Below are 16,373 nucleotides of genomic sequence, written 5' to 3'. Positions count from 1 at the left end.
ACGCCAAAGCAGCTTCGAGCATATCGTTTCTCCGGTTCCATTTCATCAGGTAAGAGAGGAGATTGGTATCGAACAAATAGCAAATAGATGACAGGGCGGCTGGTTCTTGAGTGGCTCGAATGGTAGAAAAACCTCGGTCAGGGTTTGCATCCCTGGCATGACTTTTATGAGCTCAGCGGGACCTCAGGCAAGTCCCAAACCCTCGCCGGGTCTCAGTTTTCTCCTCTGTAAAATGGATGCAATGCCGCCTTCTTGTAGGACTCCTTGCTGTGCGGGTGCAATGAGGTGATGTGTGCACACTGCAAGCCCTGGGTCAGTGGAAGCCGATCTTACAGTGTGTGCTGTTTTTCTATTTCGGGAGTCAGGGCTCTCCCTCTGAGGAAGCTGATGGCTGTGTCAGATGCAGTTGCACAGCCCGTCCCCTGCACCCCCTAGAGCTAGGTGCGGGCAGAGTGAGGGTTTAACCCAGCCATCATAATCAAGTATGATAGAATGTTCCAGGAAGCAGGCTGAAGAAAAGAACTGAGGGGGGCCAGCGGGCCCTGTCTGGAGGGATAGAAATTCTGGATTGGAATTTTACTTAGAAAATCCCCTCTATTTCAAAGCACGAAACCCAGGGTAAGCATCGGTGTAAAAAACCTACTAAGTACAAATGAATTAAGAAAAGTTAGACAATCTTTAGACAGCTTCCATAGCCACAACAAAACCCAGAAAGAACTATTTCCGACCACATACAATAGCGTCCACATGACACGTGAATGATCTCTTGAACTAGCCAACTTTCACGCGTTGGTTGTGTTTCATACATTTTAAAAAGATCTGCATCTTGGGGTGCCTCGCTTGCTCAGTCGGTAGAGCACGGGACTCTTCACCTCAGGGTCATGAGTTCAAGCACCACATTGGGCATGGAGTCTACTTAAAAAATAAAAATAAAGAAAAGAAAAAAGAAAAGATCTATGTCTTACCAGTTAGGAGACAGTAGACTTTCATGAAGAAGTTCTACTAAATGTAAAGAAGAAAGAAAGAAAGAAAGAAAGAAAGAAAGAAAGAAAGAAAGAAAGAAAGAAAGAAAGAAGCCAGGGGGTCTTCCTGGAGGAGGTGGCAGCCAATGAAGCTCTGAGGAAAAAATGGGAGTTGGCTAGGCAGAAGTTACAGGCAAGGGCATTCCAGGCATCAAAAGAACAGGACGTTCAGAAGCCTGCAGGCTTGAGAGGTCCTGGTGCCTTCCGACAACTGGCAGGAGTTCCTTGGGGCTGGAGGTGTGGAGGGGGAAATGGGGCCGGACCAGCAGGCCTGGTAGGTCCAGCAAGAATTTAATCTCTAAGTTCCAAACAGTGGTGGTAGGGAGGTGGGGGAAGGGGCTGCGATTTGCCTTCAAAGAGATTGTGCAAGAAGCAGAGAGGAGCTGGGCTTGGAGGGGGGCAAGACGGAGGCTGGCGGAGCCCTGAGGACGCTGGGGGGAGTGATGGTGGTGGCCTCCTCCTGGGCAGTGGAGCAGAAGGGAGAAACGTGGACAGATGTGAGGGCTGTGCCCGTGCGGTGCTCACAGGGCCCGGGTGAGAGTAGGGGAGGGAAGGGACAAGGGCAGTGCCTTCCATTGCCTCCAGGTCCGGTGACCAGGTAGATGACAGTGACAGGGACGCAGGTGGAAGGGTTCATTTGGTGGTGGTGGGGGGTTGAGCCTGGCCACGTACTCCCAGGGCACCCTGCCTCCCCAGGCACACAGTTCCCGCATCACCACCTCATCCGTCCACTGCCTGCAGCCTAGAATTTATCCCAAGAGGTTCAGAGCCCTGAACTAAACCTGAGTCCTGATGTTACTTCTGTGCACCCTGGATCCTCCCTGACCCTTGGGGCCAGTTCGTACCTGCCGGGCCCTAGTGTCCTCTTCTACAAAATGACGGGGTGGGTCCACAGGATGCCCTGTGTGCGTTAACTGTAACAGACCCCCCTTCCTTAGTGCGGGGGGCCGTGCAAAATGCCACTCAGCACCCCATCCAGTGAAGACGTGCCGCCCCAGATGTGAGGAGGGGGGCTGCCTGCAGATGGCTGTCAGCTGTCAGACCCCTTCCAGGAAGTCACACCCCTCCCCGGGCAGCCCACAGGCCACCACTGATCGATGCGGGGACATAATGGTTCGCCCATCTCAGCCTGACTTGAGACCACTCTGCAGGGCTGCTCCTTGCTCCCCTCGGAAGCTTTTTCTTCTATTTCATCCACCCACCCACGCACCCATGTAACCTTCTTTCCTTCCTCCCGTCCATCCATCATTCCATCCATCCATCCATCCATCCATCCATCCATCCATCTGTCCGTCCATCCATCCATGTAGACATCCCTCTGCCAGTTCTTCCTTCTTCCATCTGTCCATTCAGCAGCCTTCTGCCTATCCCTCCCTCCCTCCCTCCCTCCCCTTGTTCCAGGAAGGATTCCAGTCTCCTCATCTATAAAACGGGATCATAACTCCTCGGCCAAGTTTTAAGGAGAGTTCTCTGGACTAATGTGCACAAGGTGCCTGGGAGAGCGCACGTGCTTTACAAAGTGTACTTGCTGTGACCAGCGTCATCAGCCGCTGCCCGTCTCAGCCATCAGACACCTGCCTGCTCGTGCTCCATGGTGGGGAAGTCTGGCTGCTCAGACCGCCGGGCTGCACCGCTGCTCTCGGTGTCTGAGGCTGCAGCTCCAGAGTCAAAGGGCTGGACACATGGCTTGGGCTCCGAGCCTGCGGAGAGAGGAGGGACCCCGTGTCAGGGCCAAGTGGGAAGGGCTGAGGAGCGGGAGTCTGAGTTCTGCATCTGCTGCCGCTCTGTGGGGCTCAGTTTTCTCATCCATAAGATGGGGTGGTGGAGGAAGATGGTCTCGATGACTTTTAAGCCAGCACACATGCTGTCACCTCCCCATCCTGGGCCTGTGGAGGACATTTGAGGCTCTTTCCTGCTGATCTTTTATCTCCTTAGGATTTCCCTCCCCGGGCACCATTTCCAGCAGGTATTGCGGATTAAGATGCTCTCATTCAATAGAATGGCTCCTTACGATCAAATCCAAGTCCCAATGCCCACATGTGTAAGGGTCTCTAATGGTGGGACTTGAGGCTATCTCTCCCCGATGCTGTATTTGGGGTTTCAGGGACCTCTGGGTGCCATGGGATAGAGGAAAAGACCAGGGCTTTAGGGTCAAGCAGACTGTGTCCTTGCCTGGACCTGTCGCTACTGGCTGCCCACCCCTTGGGGAAGGCACTTTGAGGCTGTTTCCTCACCTGGAAGGTGGGTGTGACAATGCCTTTCAGAGCTTTGGGGAGGGGGAAGGGGCCCTGCATGTGTGGTCCTTGGCCAGTCTCAGCCACCTTCCTTGCTCTCTGGGTCAGGAGGCTGCCCTGGCTTGACATCAGGTCTTGGACTGAGTCCCCTGCTGTGGGAGGAGTGGGTAGCCCCTTTTCTTATCCCCTGCCCCTTACATCGCAGCGAGAATGGTCACCCTTGCCTATTCACATCCCTGCGGAGGTCCCTCATTGCCTGCAGGAAGGGTATTGAGACTCTTGGCCTGGCTACCGATGTCCACCGGGAGATTCCTTCCGTGTCTCATCCCTGCTCCCGCAGGACCTGCTGCCTGAGACCTTCCCCCTCCATTCCTGCCCTGAGGCTGTCTGCCCGGAGACCTCACTGTATTCCTTCCAGAAATCTCTGGCCGCCCCTACCTATGGTGCCTCTCTCACGTGCATTTCATCTCATTGCCTTGCCTTGACATCTGGACTCCCTTCACTCCTCTACCCCGCCTCAAGACCTCCCAGGCTCTGCTGAGACCAGGGAGGTGACAGGAGAGTGCCTGGAGGAGAGGCCTGGGGAGGTGGGTAGAGATGAAGGAGAGAAGATACCAGTGAAGGGATTCATTAAGGGACCGACCAGACCAGCACATTCTAAGTAAGAGTAATGGTAGCTTCAGGTGGGGCTGAGATGGGGTGGAGGAGTGGGACATCAGATGCTTTTGGAAAGCACCGAGTTAGGTAGGTAGCTTGGGTCCCCTATGGCTGGGTGACCCCATGTCCTGGTTTGCTGGGGACGGTCCTACTTAATGCTGAGCCAGGGTGATTATGAGCAACACCCCCATTCATACTCCAAAGGGTCTAGCAGGAAGGTCGATGATGTCCCTCTATTCCAATGGGGCTGTCTGCACCCACTCATGCTCCCTCTCGTCCTGGCTGCGGACCTGCGAACACTGCTCCAAGTGTTGAGGCCCTGAAATGTACACAATCTGGAGGAGCCTTCTTTTAGGAAAGAATACGAAATTATGAATACAAAATTGCCAGGGCCTCTGAACCGGGATGGCAGAAAACGGCCAAGGCAGAAACAAACACACGTCGTGAATAGATGAGTGCAAAGGAGTTAGGTGGGCACATGCCCGTGTGCAAAAACCCAAGGACACTGGAAAACTGTGTGGCAGTCCCTTAAAAAGGAAAATCACAGAGCCATCACGTGACCCAGCCACCCCACGCCTAGGTATCTCCTCGAGGGAAATGAAATTGTACGTCCACCCAAAAGCCTATACGTGCCTGCTCCTGAGCAGTGTTATTTACAATAGTTAGAAGGTGGAAACAACCCAGATATTCACCAATGGTTGGACAGATACACAAGGTGTGGTTCAGGCGTACAGCGGAGTAGTGCTCAGCCACAAAAAGGGAAAAAGTTCTGACCCCTACTGCCAGCTGGGGGATCAACCCTGAAGACGTTAGAAGCAAAGCAGCCGGTTGACAGAGACCGCATGCTACGCGGGTTTACAGAAAATGTCTGGAATAGGGGCGCCTGGGTGGCGCAGTCGTTGGGCGTCTGCCTTCGGCTCAGGGCGTGATCCTGGCGTTCTGGGATCGGGCCCCACATCAGGCTCTTCCGCTGGGAGCCTGCTTCTTCCTCTCCCACTCCCCCTGCTTGTGTTCCCTCTCTCGCTGGCTGTCTCTATCTCTGTCAAATAAATAAACAAAATCTTAAAAAAAAAAAAAGAAAAGAAAAAAAGAAAACGTCTGGAATAAGTGAGTCTAGAGACACACAAAGCATATTCGCGGTTGCCTAAGGCTGTGGGGGGGGGGGAGTGGGGGGTGTGGAGGAAGAGCTAGAAGATACGAATTTCTACTGGGGTGATGAAGGTGTTTTAAAATGGATTGTGGTGTTGGTCGCGTAACACTATGAACGTACTAAAAGTCACCGAATCGTGCCCATTAAATGGGTCAATCGCAGGGGGTGTGAATTCTATCTCAACGAAATTGTTGCCAAAATAAAAAAAATGGCGAGGGCCCTTGCAGAATTTTGATTGGGTGGGAGCTTATGGGCTTCCGCTCCGTTTCCTTCAAGGTAGATGAGCCTTTGATGTCTGGGCCTGTCACAGTGTGCGAGAACGTCATTGTTTCCACCGACCCTGCTCTCCCAGCTGCCCTCCCAGGCTGACTGAGGGACTCTGCTCTGTTGTACCTCATGTAAGCCTTGTATCTCCCGCCTTCCCCACCCTGAAGCCAAGGCGGCGTCTATGACTCAGAGAAATGTCCGAACAAAACAAGCAGGCTGTGAAGGAGAAAAACCAGATGTGGGGGTGGGTCTGGGGCGCTGATGCGGGCCTGGGAGGGGAGGAGGAGCTGGCCCAAGGGTCAGTCCCATCCCTTGGCCAAGCACCCCGGGGGCCTCAGGTCTGCCTGCTTCACTGGGCAGGGACCTCATGGAGGTCTGAGGCCTTGACAGCACGTAGGGGTTAAAGGCGAACCTCAGCCCTTGTCTCTGCAAACCCTGGGGGTCTGGGATCCACAGGCTGAAAGTGAAAGGCCAGGGATGAGTTTATTCTTTCTATAGAATCTTCTGACCCAAGAACTGGCTGGGCTCGACTTTGATGACAGACTCTACTCTCATCCTGGTATCTCACGCCGAAACCCCAATCCTTGTGTCACAGACTATAAGCCTTGATCCCCAGGGTCATAGACTGAACTTTGACCCAGGTGTCATAGACTGAGCCCCATCCCGGGGTCATGGACTGAGCTCCAATCCCAATATCACAGACTGAGCCCCTCTTGGTGTTATAGACTAAGCTCCAATCCTGGTATCAGAGATGAAGCCCTGTCCTGGTATCACGGACTGAGCCCCAATCCTCATATCACAGACTGAGTCCTGATCCTGGTGTCATAGACTGAGCTCCCATCAGTGCCACAAGCTGAACCCTGATGCTGCTCAGACTGAGCTCTGACTGACGTTGCACAGTGAGCTCTGGTTTTGGTGGAAGATTCTCTCCCCCCAGGCTCCAGGCATTGTCTCCAGTGGCCTCTGGTCATTGCTGCCTGACCTTCCCACCCATACGCCAACCTCAAGCTGTCAGGACCAAACTCATTGTCTTCTCTCCTCATCTTGTGTCCCTATAGCTGTGTGAATGCCTTATCCTCCCTGTGACCTGGCCAGAAACCTGGAGACCAGTCTTCCCTCCTCACTACCTCTCAGGACACCAAACCCTGTCAATGTGACCTCCCTGACATTTCTCCACTCCATCCTCTCTCCTTCTTTCCCCTGCCACTGTCTGAATTTCAGTCCCCATTATTTCCCTCCCTATGCAACCACAATTCTTGTTGGGGTTTTCCCACACGAACAATTGTCAACCACAATTTTAACCCACTGTTACACTGTGATTGGTTTACTTGTTTCCTTCTAGACCAGGAGTCCCATGGGCCAAATCTGGCTCAACATCTGACTTTATAAATAAAGTTTTATTAGCACAAGTCATGCCCATTTGTGTACGTATTATCCATGACGGCTTTCATGTGATAACAGCAGAGCTCAGTAATTGCATCAGAGACGTATGACCCGCAAAGCTGAAAATATTTACTCCCTTTACAGAAAAAGCTTGCTGACCCCTGCTCCAGACCAGGAGGTCCGTGAGGACAGGTATTGTGTCTGTCCCGCTTTTACATCCCTAAGCCCCAAGTAGCACAATCTTACCTGCATTGATTCGTTCCTATATGCCCCTTGCCTAGTTCTAAGTCTGCCATGTACTTTGCGTTCTTCTATCTTCATAACAACCCCCGAGTCCCCACTTTACAAAAGAAGAAACGGAGGCTTAGAGACCTGCCCAAGGTCATACCATACTGGTAAGAGGAAGATTTGGGATGCAAACCCAGGTCTTTCTGACTCCAAAGCAGGGGTTTATAACCACCAGGCTATCCTGTGGTAAGCTGATGAATGGGTGGGTGGGTGAATAAATGATTGGATGGGTGGATGAGTGGATGGTTGAATGAATGAGTGAATAAATTGTTCGATAGATGGTTGGATGGTTAGATAGTTGGCTAGTTGGCGAGCTGGATGGATGGATGGATGGATGGATGGGTGGGTGGATGGATGGATGGATGGATGGATGGATGGATGGATGGATGGATGGTTGTCTGGCTAGATGGTTGGATGGATGGATGGATGGATGGATGGATGGATGGATGGATGGTTGTCTGGCTAGATGGTTGGATGGATGGATGGATGGATGGATGGATGGATGGATGGATGGATGGATGGTTGTCTGGCTGGCTGGCTGGCTGGCTGGCTGGATGGATGGATGGATGGGTAGATGGGTAGATGCTTATATAAATGGATGGATGGATGGCTGCCGGGATGAATGAATGAATGGATACTTGGCTGCCTGGCTATTTGGATGGATGGATGCATAGATGGTTAGATGGGTGAACGGTTAGATGGGTGGACAGTTGGATGGATGGACGATTAGATGGGCGGATGGGTGGGTAGATGGATGCATGCATGCATTGACGGATGGATGGATAGCTGGATAGGTGGGGTGGCAGTGTTCAGAGGCAGGGAGCCATTACATTCAGGAGACTGCATTCTGAGGGGATGAGGGGGGAGACATGTAGATGGAAGAGGGACAGAACAGAGTCAGAGAAGCCAGGCAAGAAGAAAACCAAGTTAAGACATAGAATGCACTCCTTACACATGCAGTTGAGGGAACCTCACTGCAGGTCCCAACCACCCTCTCCTCAGCCTTGTTTGCTTCCTCAAGTCCAACCCCATCATTTTTTCAGGAAGTCCCGTGAGGTGCCTGGATGGCCAGTTAGAGAGCTTAAGCGGGGTACAAAAATTCCCTCTTCCAGTGGGCTTCCCCACCCCTGGGCTAAAGACTGGAAGGGCGTTGTTAGGAAAGACCTCGCTCCCCAACACCATGCTTCTCTCTAAGGATCCCGGATTTAGGTCCCAGGCCGCCTCTTCCATCAGGCCCTGCATCACCAGCCATAAAAGGGTGTAAGAGTCACTGCTGGTTCCCTCAGCTCGCTCCCCCACTTGCCAGTCTCAGTCTGCCTGGGCTGGAAGATGGGGTGGGCAGAGAGGCCAGGAGTGGGTGGAACGTCGTAAGGATCTGGGTCACAGACAGGCACTTTGGTGGTCCTTGGTTGACACACGAGTTCTCTGGTATTGCTATTCACTGGTGGGTCTAACTGCCTCCCACCCCGCCCTCCAGCCACCCACACTGATAGCCTCGTTTACTGGTCAGAACACACCACAAGGGTAGCCTTGGTATAGAATTGTTTTCAAATCCTGCCTCCTGCAGCATGCGTGTGCTGTGTGACCTCAAGTAAGTCACTCAACCTCTCTCAGCATCACGAGGGTTCCACACCTGGCAGCAGCTTCCATCCTTCTGACTACTCTTTTTTTTTTTTTTTAAAGATTTTATTTATTTATTCATTCGACAGAGATAGAGACAGCCAGCGAGAGAGGGAACACAAGCAGGGGGAGTGGGAGAGGAAGAAGCAGGCTCATAGCAGAGGAGCCTGACGTGGGGCTCGATCCCATAACGCCGGGATCATGCCCTGAGCCGAAGGCAGACGCTTAACCGCTGTGCCACCCAGGCGCCCCTCTTCTGACTACTCTTGTACAGCATCCCAGTCTCCAGGCCACCCTCTCTCTCCCCAGCCCCAGCCTCCGGGTCCTCGGATAGTCCCATCTCCTTCCTGACCCAAGCAGGTGCCTGGTACACATTCGGCTCTCAAACAGAGTCTGTGGCGAGAATGAGCTAAGGAATCTTCTCATTGGCCTCCCCCCTTCACGAACACTCACCGCCACCCTGAAGCAGTGCTCGACTCATGCAGGTGGCAGTGGCCAGGACTTGCGGAGGCTAAGCATGGGTTGCCTGATGGGTGGGGGAGGGTTGTGCAAAGGTGGGAGGCGCAGAGGGGCAAGGACATCCAGGAGGGTCCTCTCAACTGAAACCCCCTGTGGCCCCGGACACTGTCTGGTTATCTTCAAGGGTAAACTCGCCTTGAGCTTTAAGGAGACGCGTCTATGTGCCAAAGCAATTCACCCACACCTTAAGGGATGTACTATAAGGGCCTCTCCAGCCCCCATAGAGGTAAACTGAGGCCCTAGGACCGGGAAGGGGGTTGGCACCAGACAATGTGTGTGTGTTTGAGGGCGGCATCTACCAGAACCCCTGGGAGTCTCCAACCTCTTCTTTTTTTGCTGCCTCCCTGAGCCTCCGTCCCGCAGCCTTCCAGGAGCAGACAGCATCAAGAACCCCCAGGAAGTCACCAGGCTGCCCAGACAGAGCTCTGGGATGGATTCTCTTTCCGCAAATTTTCCTCCTGAGACAAGGTCCTGGCTGGGCCTAGGGAGACGGTTCCTCTGAAGTGAGAGGGACCCCAGAAGTCTGTGATGTTCTGTGGGCTGTGTGTGTGGGGGGGGCTAGGGATCACGGAATTCGGGGCTGGATCATGCAGAGTCCGTGCCCCAGGCCAAAAAAAGGCTCCAGGCTGTCCAGGGAGCCCTGCCGGGGTGGCCGTGCCTGCTGGTCACTGCTCACCCCCTTACCTCTCTTGAAGGCCCATCGCTTCAGCCACAGCTTGGAGAGGGCTGGCCAGGAGTGGTTGAGCGCCGAGTTAGCCATGGGGGCCCACGCATGCGAGAGTGAGGGTGAACAGCAGGGATGAAGCCGGAGTTTGGCTGGGAGTCCCTGCCAAGATGGGGCTGCCAGCAAGAGGGGCGGAGACTGCCGCCAGGGGCTGCCAGATGCATCAGCTGATGGGAGCGTGGGGCTAGGGCAGGGGGGCTGGGGTTTTTGGCTGGGGGGCCCAGGGACTCCAGCCTGGGGGGAGGCCAAGCCCTTGGTACAACCCCCACCCCACCCCCCTTCCTTGACCCGGAAGCCTCTCACCCTGGCTGGACCAGACATTCCCAGGAGGAGCCGAAGACGGCAGTGTGAGTGGTAGTGACACTGGGGTCCTCGGAAAGCAAGTCTAGACTGGGTCCTGAGGTGAGCCTATGTGTGCCTGAATGTCTGAGTGTTTGTGTGTGCGTGTGTGCCATCGTCTGTGATTCCGACACTGGGTTTGTGAGTCTGTACGTAGAGTGCATCCTTCCATGTCCGTGAGTGTGTGTTTGAGTGCAAATCTTGAGTGTCACCTTGCCTAGGTGGGGGTGAATATGAACATCTAGGTGGTCCCCCCCCCGGTTTTATTGAGATACAATGAACACAAGCGCTATATAAATTTAAGGCATGACTTGACTACCTATACTGTGAAATGATCTCCGTAACAAGTTTACTTAACACCCAGCACCTCTTATAGATATGGAAAACAAGATTTGTACAGAAAAAATGAAAAAAATCTTCTTTTCCTTGTGGTGAGAACCCTCAGGATCTACTGTCTTAGCAACTCTCCACACACCACCCAGCGGCGTTAATGCGAGTCACCATGCCGTGCGTTACAGCCCCAGCACTGTCCTATCTCGGACCTGGAAGTTTGTCCCTTGTGATCCCCTTCCTCCCGTTCTCCCTCCTCCCCGAGCCCCTGCCTCTGGAAACCACAAATCCCATCCCTTTATCCACGAGTTCGGTTGCTGTTTTTAGATTCCACATTTAGGTGAGATCACACAGTATTTGTCTTTCTCTGTCTTATTTCACGTAGCAGAATGCCCTCGACGTCCATCCATGTTGTCACAAATGGCCGGATTTCCTTCCTTTTTACGGCTGAATATTGTTAAATGGGCGTTAAAATATATATCTGCATCTATCTATATCTGTATCTCTATCTGCGATCCTGCGCGTGTGTCTGGATGCCCGTTGTTATCTGTAGGGTTGGACCTACATGGCTCACCCGGGACGTGGGGAGATCCGTGTCTGCTATCTGTGAGGAGTCTAGGTGCCTGCCTCGCTTTCTGTGTGTCTGCCCGGTGGTGTGAGTGGGGTGTATGGGGTGGGTGTGCGGTCCGGTGTCGGGCACTGGGCAGCGCGTGGCCATGTCAGCGCTGCCCCCTGGTGGCCAAGCCTCCCTCCTACAATCCCGCTCCCTGGGCAACGAAATTCTGGCTTTGTTCCCTGCTGACCTCGTCCTCTGCTCCCCAAATCCTTTCTGTGACCTCCCAGCCTCAAACCGCTGTCACCGGTGAGAGGATCAAGGCCTTCTCCTTCCTTGCGTCCTGGCCTGCCACCTCCCCCTTGGAGGAGAAGGCTGTCACTTTTCCGTCTTCAGCGACACTTTCTGAAGGGTTATCTATCTGCTTGCCTACTCACACCCACCCGACCCCACAGCCCCTGTAGGCTGATTTCCATCCCCTCCAGCCTTCTCGTTCTCTCTAGGGGCTACATCCAGCGGACATTTTCTGCCCCACCTTTGCTGGATGCTTCTGACCCCCTCTTTCTTAAACACCCCCCACCCCCATGCCACAGGCTTCTCCTTCCTGCGTCCTCCTCAGTCTCCCTTCCTGCCTTGGCCCATCTTCCTTTCTCTGTCTGACCTTTGAACTCTGTCCTTGGTCATTTCATGCCTCCCACCCCGGCCCTGACGACCCCATCTGCACCTCCCCAGTAGGTGACCCCAAATCTGTCACTAACAGAAAGACACAAAAACACCCATGCCAGCAACAGCCAACACACTCCAGCACACACAGACAACCACAGACGTGCACACACTAGTCAGACGTACCTTCACACCCAGAAGCACGTGCACGCGCACACACGGTCAGACACACGCGCACACACAACCATACACAGACGGCCAGACTCCTACATAGAAACCCATAGAAACCCAGAGAACAGCGCGTGGAGGTTTAACATAACCACCTCCAGGCTGTGCTCCAGGCCTCAGTTCCCCACCTCCCGCCACACGCCTTTGCCTGGATGGCTATGGATGCCGCTGGGATGTCCAGGACCTCTGGGTGGGGGGCAGATGTGAGAGCTTCTGTGGCTGAAGCAAGGCTTTGGGATGGGGACAGACTATGGGGACGGGCAGGCTGACCGTGCTTTCTAGCTCCTGTGGGGTGCCAGGCACCGTGTTAAGATTTCACCTGCAAGGCCCCGACCTTTCATAGAGGAACAAACAGGGCCAGAGTAGTGAAAGCCCCTTGCCCGCAGCCACACGGAGTCAGGGGAGCCAGGATCTGAACCCGCACCTGGTGGACACAGCCATCCCACCATCCACAGCGACAGTACCGAGTGCCGGACCATGTCCAGCCCTGGGGGTCTGAGGGGACATGGGGAAAACAGCCCTGAACAGATACACTGATGTCTGTGGGCAGCTGACATTCCCGTGAAAAGCCCGCTTCTGCCAGGAAGCCCTCCCAGAGGGGCCCACAGCAGAGGCTAGAGAACTCACAGGAGGCTGAGAGCGGGGTGGGGGGTGCGGGGGGGAGCCCTCCCTGGGCTGCACTTGCTCGTCAAGCCCGTTCCTCAGAACTGCAGGTGACCGGGCCAGCGGAACCCTGGAGCATCAGCCCCCTGGGGGTGGCATTCGAGGCCTTCTCCGCATGCCTCCAGCCTGACTCAGCAGCTCTGCTCTCCCGGCCCCAGCTCTCCCCTCTCAGTTCACCCCCTCCAGGCTGCCCCAGGGCCACCAGACCCTCTGTGCTTGACGCCTCCTGCAAGCCCTGTGGCCCCGGGGCGGGCGGAAGCGGGCCTGGGTGTGCCCTGTGCAAACCGCAGCCTTCCGCCCCCTCCGCCCCACCCCAGGCAGGCGGGTTTGAACTCCGCAAGGTGGGCCTCGGTGGGAGCCAGGGGGCGACTCCCCAGGCAGAGCTCGACCTGGAGGGTGGCCCAGAAGGAGGGTCCTCCTCTTCCTCCGCTGACCTCGGAAGATTGGGGTGCGCCCTCCCCAGGACGGGCCCTCAGACGTCAAACTTAGAAGGCAGTGTTTGTTGTGAAAGTCAGACACCCAAGCCCCGAAGGGGGGGTAGGGGTGGTGGGGGTGGCGGTGGCCGGGATCCAGTTCACGAAGCGTGCCTGGTGACTCTGTACAGGGAGCACCCCATTTGCCCCCTGGCTGGGTCCCTTGTGCGGGCTTTGGCTACAAGGGCCCCCATCTTCCGGTCTTATGGGCTGCACGTGCGGTGGACCCCAGCCCCCTGGGGGGACCTCCTGGGCGCACAGACCCCTGCAGAGCAAACCCGGGTCAAACAGCCTTCCCTGCCCACTCAGGAAGCAGGCTGGCTGCAAGGTGGACAGACACTGTGGGTGGTCTATCCGATGCTGGCCGGACTCCCCCCACCCACTGCCACTCTGTCTCTGTTGGCCCCTCTGTCCCCCACGCCCCCGTGATGGTCACTCACCAGAGGGAGGCTTGTCCTCGCTGCCGTGAGTACCTGGCTGGCTACCAGCTCCTGCGGCCCACAGGACCCACAGCTAAGGCTTCCAGGAGGCCCAGGGGGAGCACTGGCGGGTCGGGGCCCCAGGGGAACCGCAGGGTGACCCAACTCTGCCCCAGCTTCCTCTTCCTCAACAGTCTGCCCGCCTGCTTGGCGCCTCTGTTGACCCCAGCCCTGGGCCGAGGCGGGGGCCTGAGGACACTGCCCAGGCTGGGTTCCAGAAGCGGGGAACCTCCCCCGCTGCTCAGCCCCCAGAGCGCAGGTGTCCTGAGAGGTGGGGTGAGGAATGGGGCGGGGAGCCTCAGCGCCCTCGCCCCCACCCCTGCAGCTTCCTGTGGAACCAACTGGTGAAGAGGAGCGGGGTGCCAGGGCCTCACTCGGGTACACGGGCGTGTGGAGATGCAGGGGGCACAGAAGCCGCGTGTACCCACGGAGACGCAGGCGCTCAGACCCCGGGAACCCGCACCGGCGTGTGTGTGGGTACACACGTGGGTCCCCATGGTGTTGCGGTAAATGTTTACCAACCACCTCGCAGACCAAAAAAAAAAAAGAAAGAAAGAAAAGAAAAGAAGGAGCCGCCCTGATAATGTAGCAAACGCGGATCCCTGTGGTGTAAATAGCCCCACGCAGCTGATTGCAAAGCCAACCCGACCCCGTTGAGCATGGAGGTAGGAGGAAACGCTCAGACGGGACTCCACCCATCATTAGAGTGGATACTCAGGCACGTGCTTCCTGCACAGACAAGGGTCCCGTGGCATACGGGTCCGTGGATACCTGGGGGTCCAGGTAGACGTGGGGGTGTGCAGAGTGGTGCACCCCCAGACATCCCCGGGTGCCCTTTATGCTCAGACACAGGTGGGTGCACGTGCACACAGGGTGTGCCCACGACATGACCAATGGGGACACATGGAATCACACACGGGCAGTCGGGCACGCTCACCGGGAGGCCAGAGAGGAGCCCGAGAGCAGACACAAGGAGGTACAGCCAGCTCGTCCCGGTTCACGGAGCCGATTGTAAAGGATCAGGAGTTTCGCAGGCTGGTGTTAAAGGCTGCCATCATAAAACATTTAATTATATTAACTTACAGTTAAATAAATCACGTCAAGAACTAAAGTAATAGCCGCTTAATTCCAACACCGTGTACTTCATGCCACACTGTATGCTTAGAAATGGTTAACGTGGTAAATTTTATGTCATGCACGTTTTGCTGTAATAAAATGAAGAAATTCAACCTTCCCTAATGATTTTGCTTCATTTTTCTCTTATCCGTGCTCTCGAGGTTATTTATGACTACGGAGCCCGTTTGGGGGCAATACTGGACGGTGGGGTGCTCCTGGGCATCTCTTCCCAGTCCTGAGGTCGGTGACATCACGCTGGTACCTGGAAATGGGCCACCCTGAGAGATACGGACACCATGGGAGCCGGCAAACATCACAGACCAGCGCCCTCCAGCCGACAGCCCACAGAAACAAACACAAGACACACGCAGGACACAGGAGGCAGGGAAGATTCACACGCACAACCCATTTTGTAACCATTGGTTATTTACTGAATGCAGCACACATTTATTGAGCACCTACTATATGCTGGGTCTTTTTGTAGGCTGGGGGGGGGGTGTTATGGTGAACAGGGCGGACACAACCCCCTGCTCTGGAGTGCTGGAGGCAAGCTGTGAAGCCGGAAACAGACCCACACCGTATTAATTGCTGTGAACGGAAGCAAACCTGGTGATGTGACAGAGAGCGGGTGGGGGTGGAGGCTGCATTCGCGGGGGCGGGGGGGGGGGGGCGCCAGGGGAGGCTCAGAAAGAGCCAGGCATGCAAATGAAGATCTGGGACATTCCGTGGGGCAGGAACTGCAGGGGCAAAGGCTAGGGGGCAGGCTGAGCTTGGCGTGTTTGGGGAATGCCTGCGTGACGGGAGTGAGGCTGGAGGGGGACAGCCCTAGAAGATGAGGTGGGCGGTGCTCAGACCTGCAGGGCCTTGGGGCCCAGACTGCAAGCATGACTGATGGGCGTCATCCGGGTGGGGTGGGGGGGACTTAAGCAGGGAATGAAGGGGCAGAGGCGGGGACAAGATGGCTCAGAGGGTGCAGAGCCCCAGAGACCCACACAGACGCCATCACTGGGTGGTGCTGGGAGGGAGGGTGAGGAGTCTAGAGTCCTTGGCCCAGGAGGGGCTTCTCTCTCTCCCCCCCACCTCCATTTCTCTCTGCCTCTTCTCATGGGCTCCCCTGCCAGAATTTAAATTCTCTCAGGCATCTCCCCTTCCCTGTCTCCCTGTCCTGCTCTCCTTCTTGTGGTCCGATTGCTAGAGAATGCTCTCCCTGCTCTCAGTATGGGCTTCCCTGGCCCTCTGCCCTGGACCCCCTCCTCACTGCCCTCCTCCCACTGCCGAGGTCCCCGTGGCCTCCTAGATGCTGACTGTGCAGCTGTGTACCCCTGGCTCTCCTCTCCCTCTACTCCCCCGTCTCACCTCCAGGGAGATCCTTTCTGCCTGAGGTACCCTTTTCTCTTTCCTTGGCAAAATAAACATAATGTAAGATTTACTCTTCTAACCATTTCTAAGTGCACAGCTCAGGGGCATTAAGCACATTCACACTGTTGTGCAACCTTCCCCACCATCCATCTCCAGACTTTTGTCATCTCCCCCAAGTGAGGCTCTGCCTCCATGAAACACTGACTCCCAGCCCCTGCCCCACCCCTGGTATCTTCTGTTGGACTTTCTGTGTCCCTCCATTTGCCATCTGAGTACATCCCATGAGTGGAGTCAGACAATTTCTGT

At 55.4% G+C, this 16,373-nt stretch overlaps 1 protein-coding gene across 3 annotated transcripts in view; it reads right to left on the bottom strand.

Annotated features, from left to right (window-relative positions):
• The window catches only part of ARHGEF18 (Rho/Rac guanine nucleotide exchange factor 18), an 81,335-nt gene extending 67,528 nt beyond the window's left edge, over positions 1 to 13,807 (bottom strand). For 2 of the 3 annotated variants that reach the window (XM_087867309.1, XM_087867310.1), the window contains exons 1-2: positions 9,825 to 9,920; positions 2,601 to 2,722 (exon numbers count right to left, since the gene is read on the bottom strand). In XM_087867309.1, the coding sequence (XP_087723435.1) occupies positions 2,601 to 2,722; positions 9,825 to 9,900 (198 nt within the window). In that variant the 5' untranslated portion in view covers positions 9,901 to 9,920. Of the gene's footprint in view, positions 1 to 2,600; positions 2,723 to 9,824; positions 9,921 to 13,553 lie in introns of those variants that run through there. The other variant, XM_045774255.2, reaches the window with a different exon arrangement.
• Positions 13,808 to 16,373: the final 2,566 nt, after the last annotated feature.

This window comes from Ursus americanus, chromosome 14, assembly GCF_024610735.1.
Source record: "Ursus americanus isolate L20-20 chromosome 14, mUrsAme1.1.p, whole genome shotgun sequence".
Classification (NCBI taxonomy): Eukaryota; Metazoa; Chordata; class Mammalia; order Carnivora; family Ursidae; genus Ursus; species Ursus americanus.
This window is presented reverse-complemented; position numbering and strand designations above follow the sequence as displayed.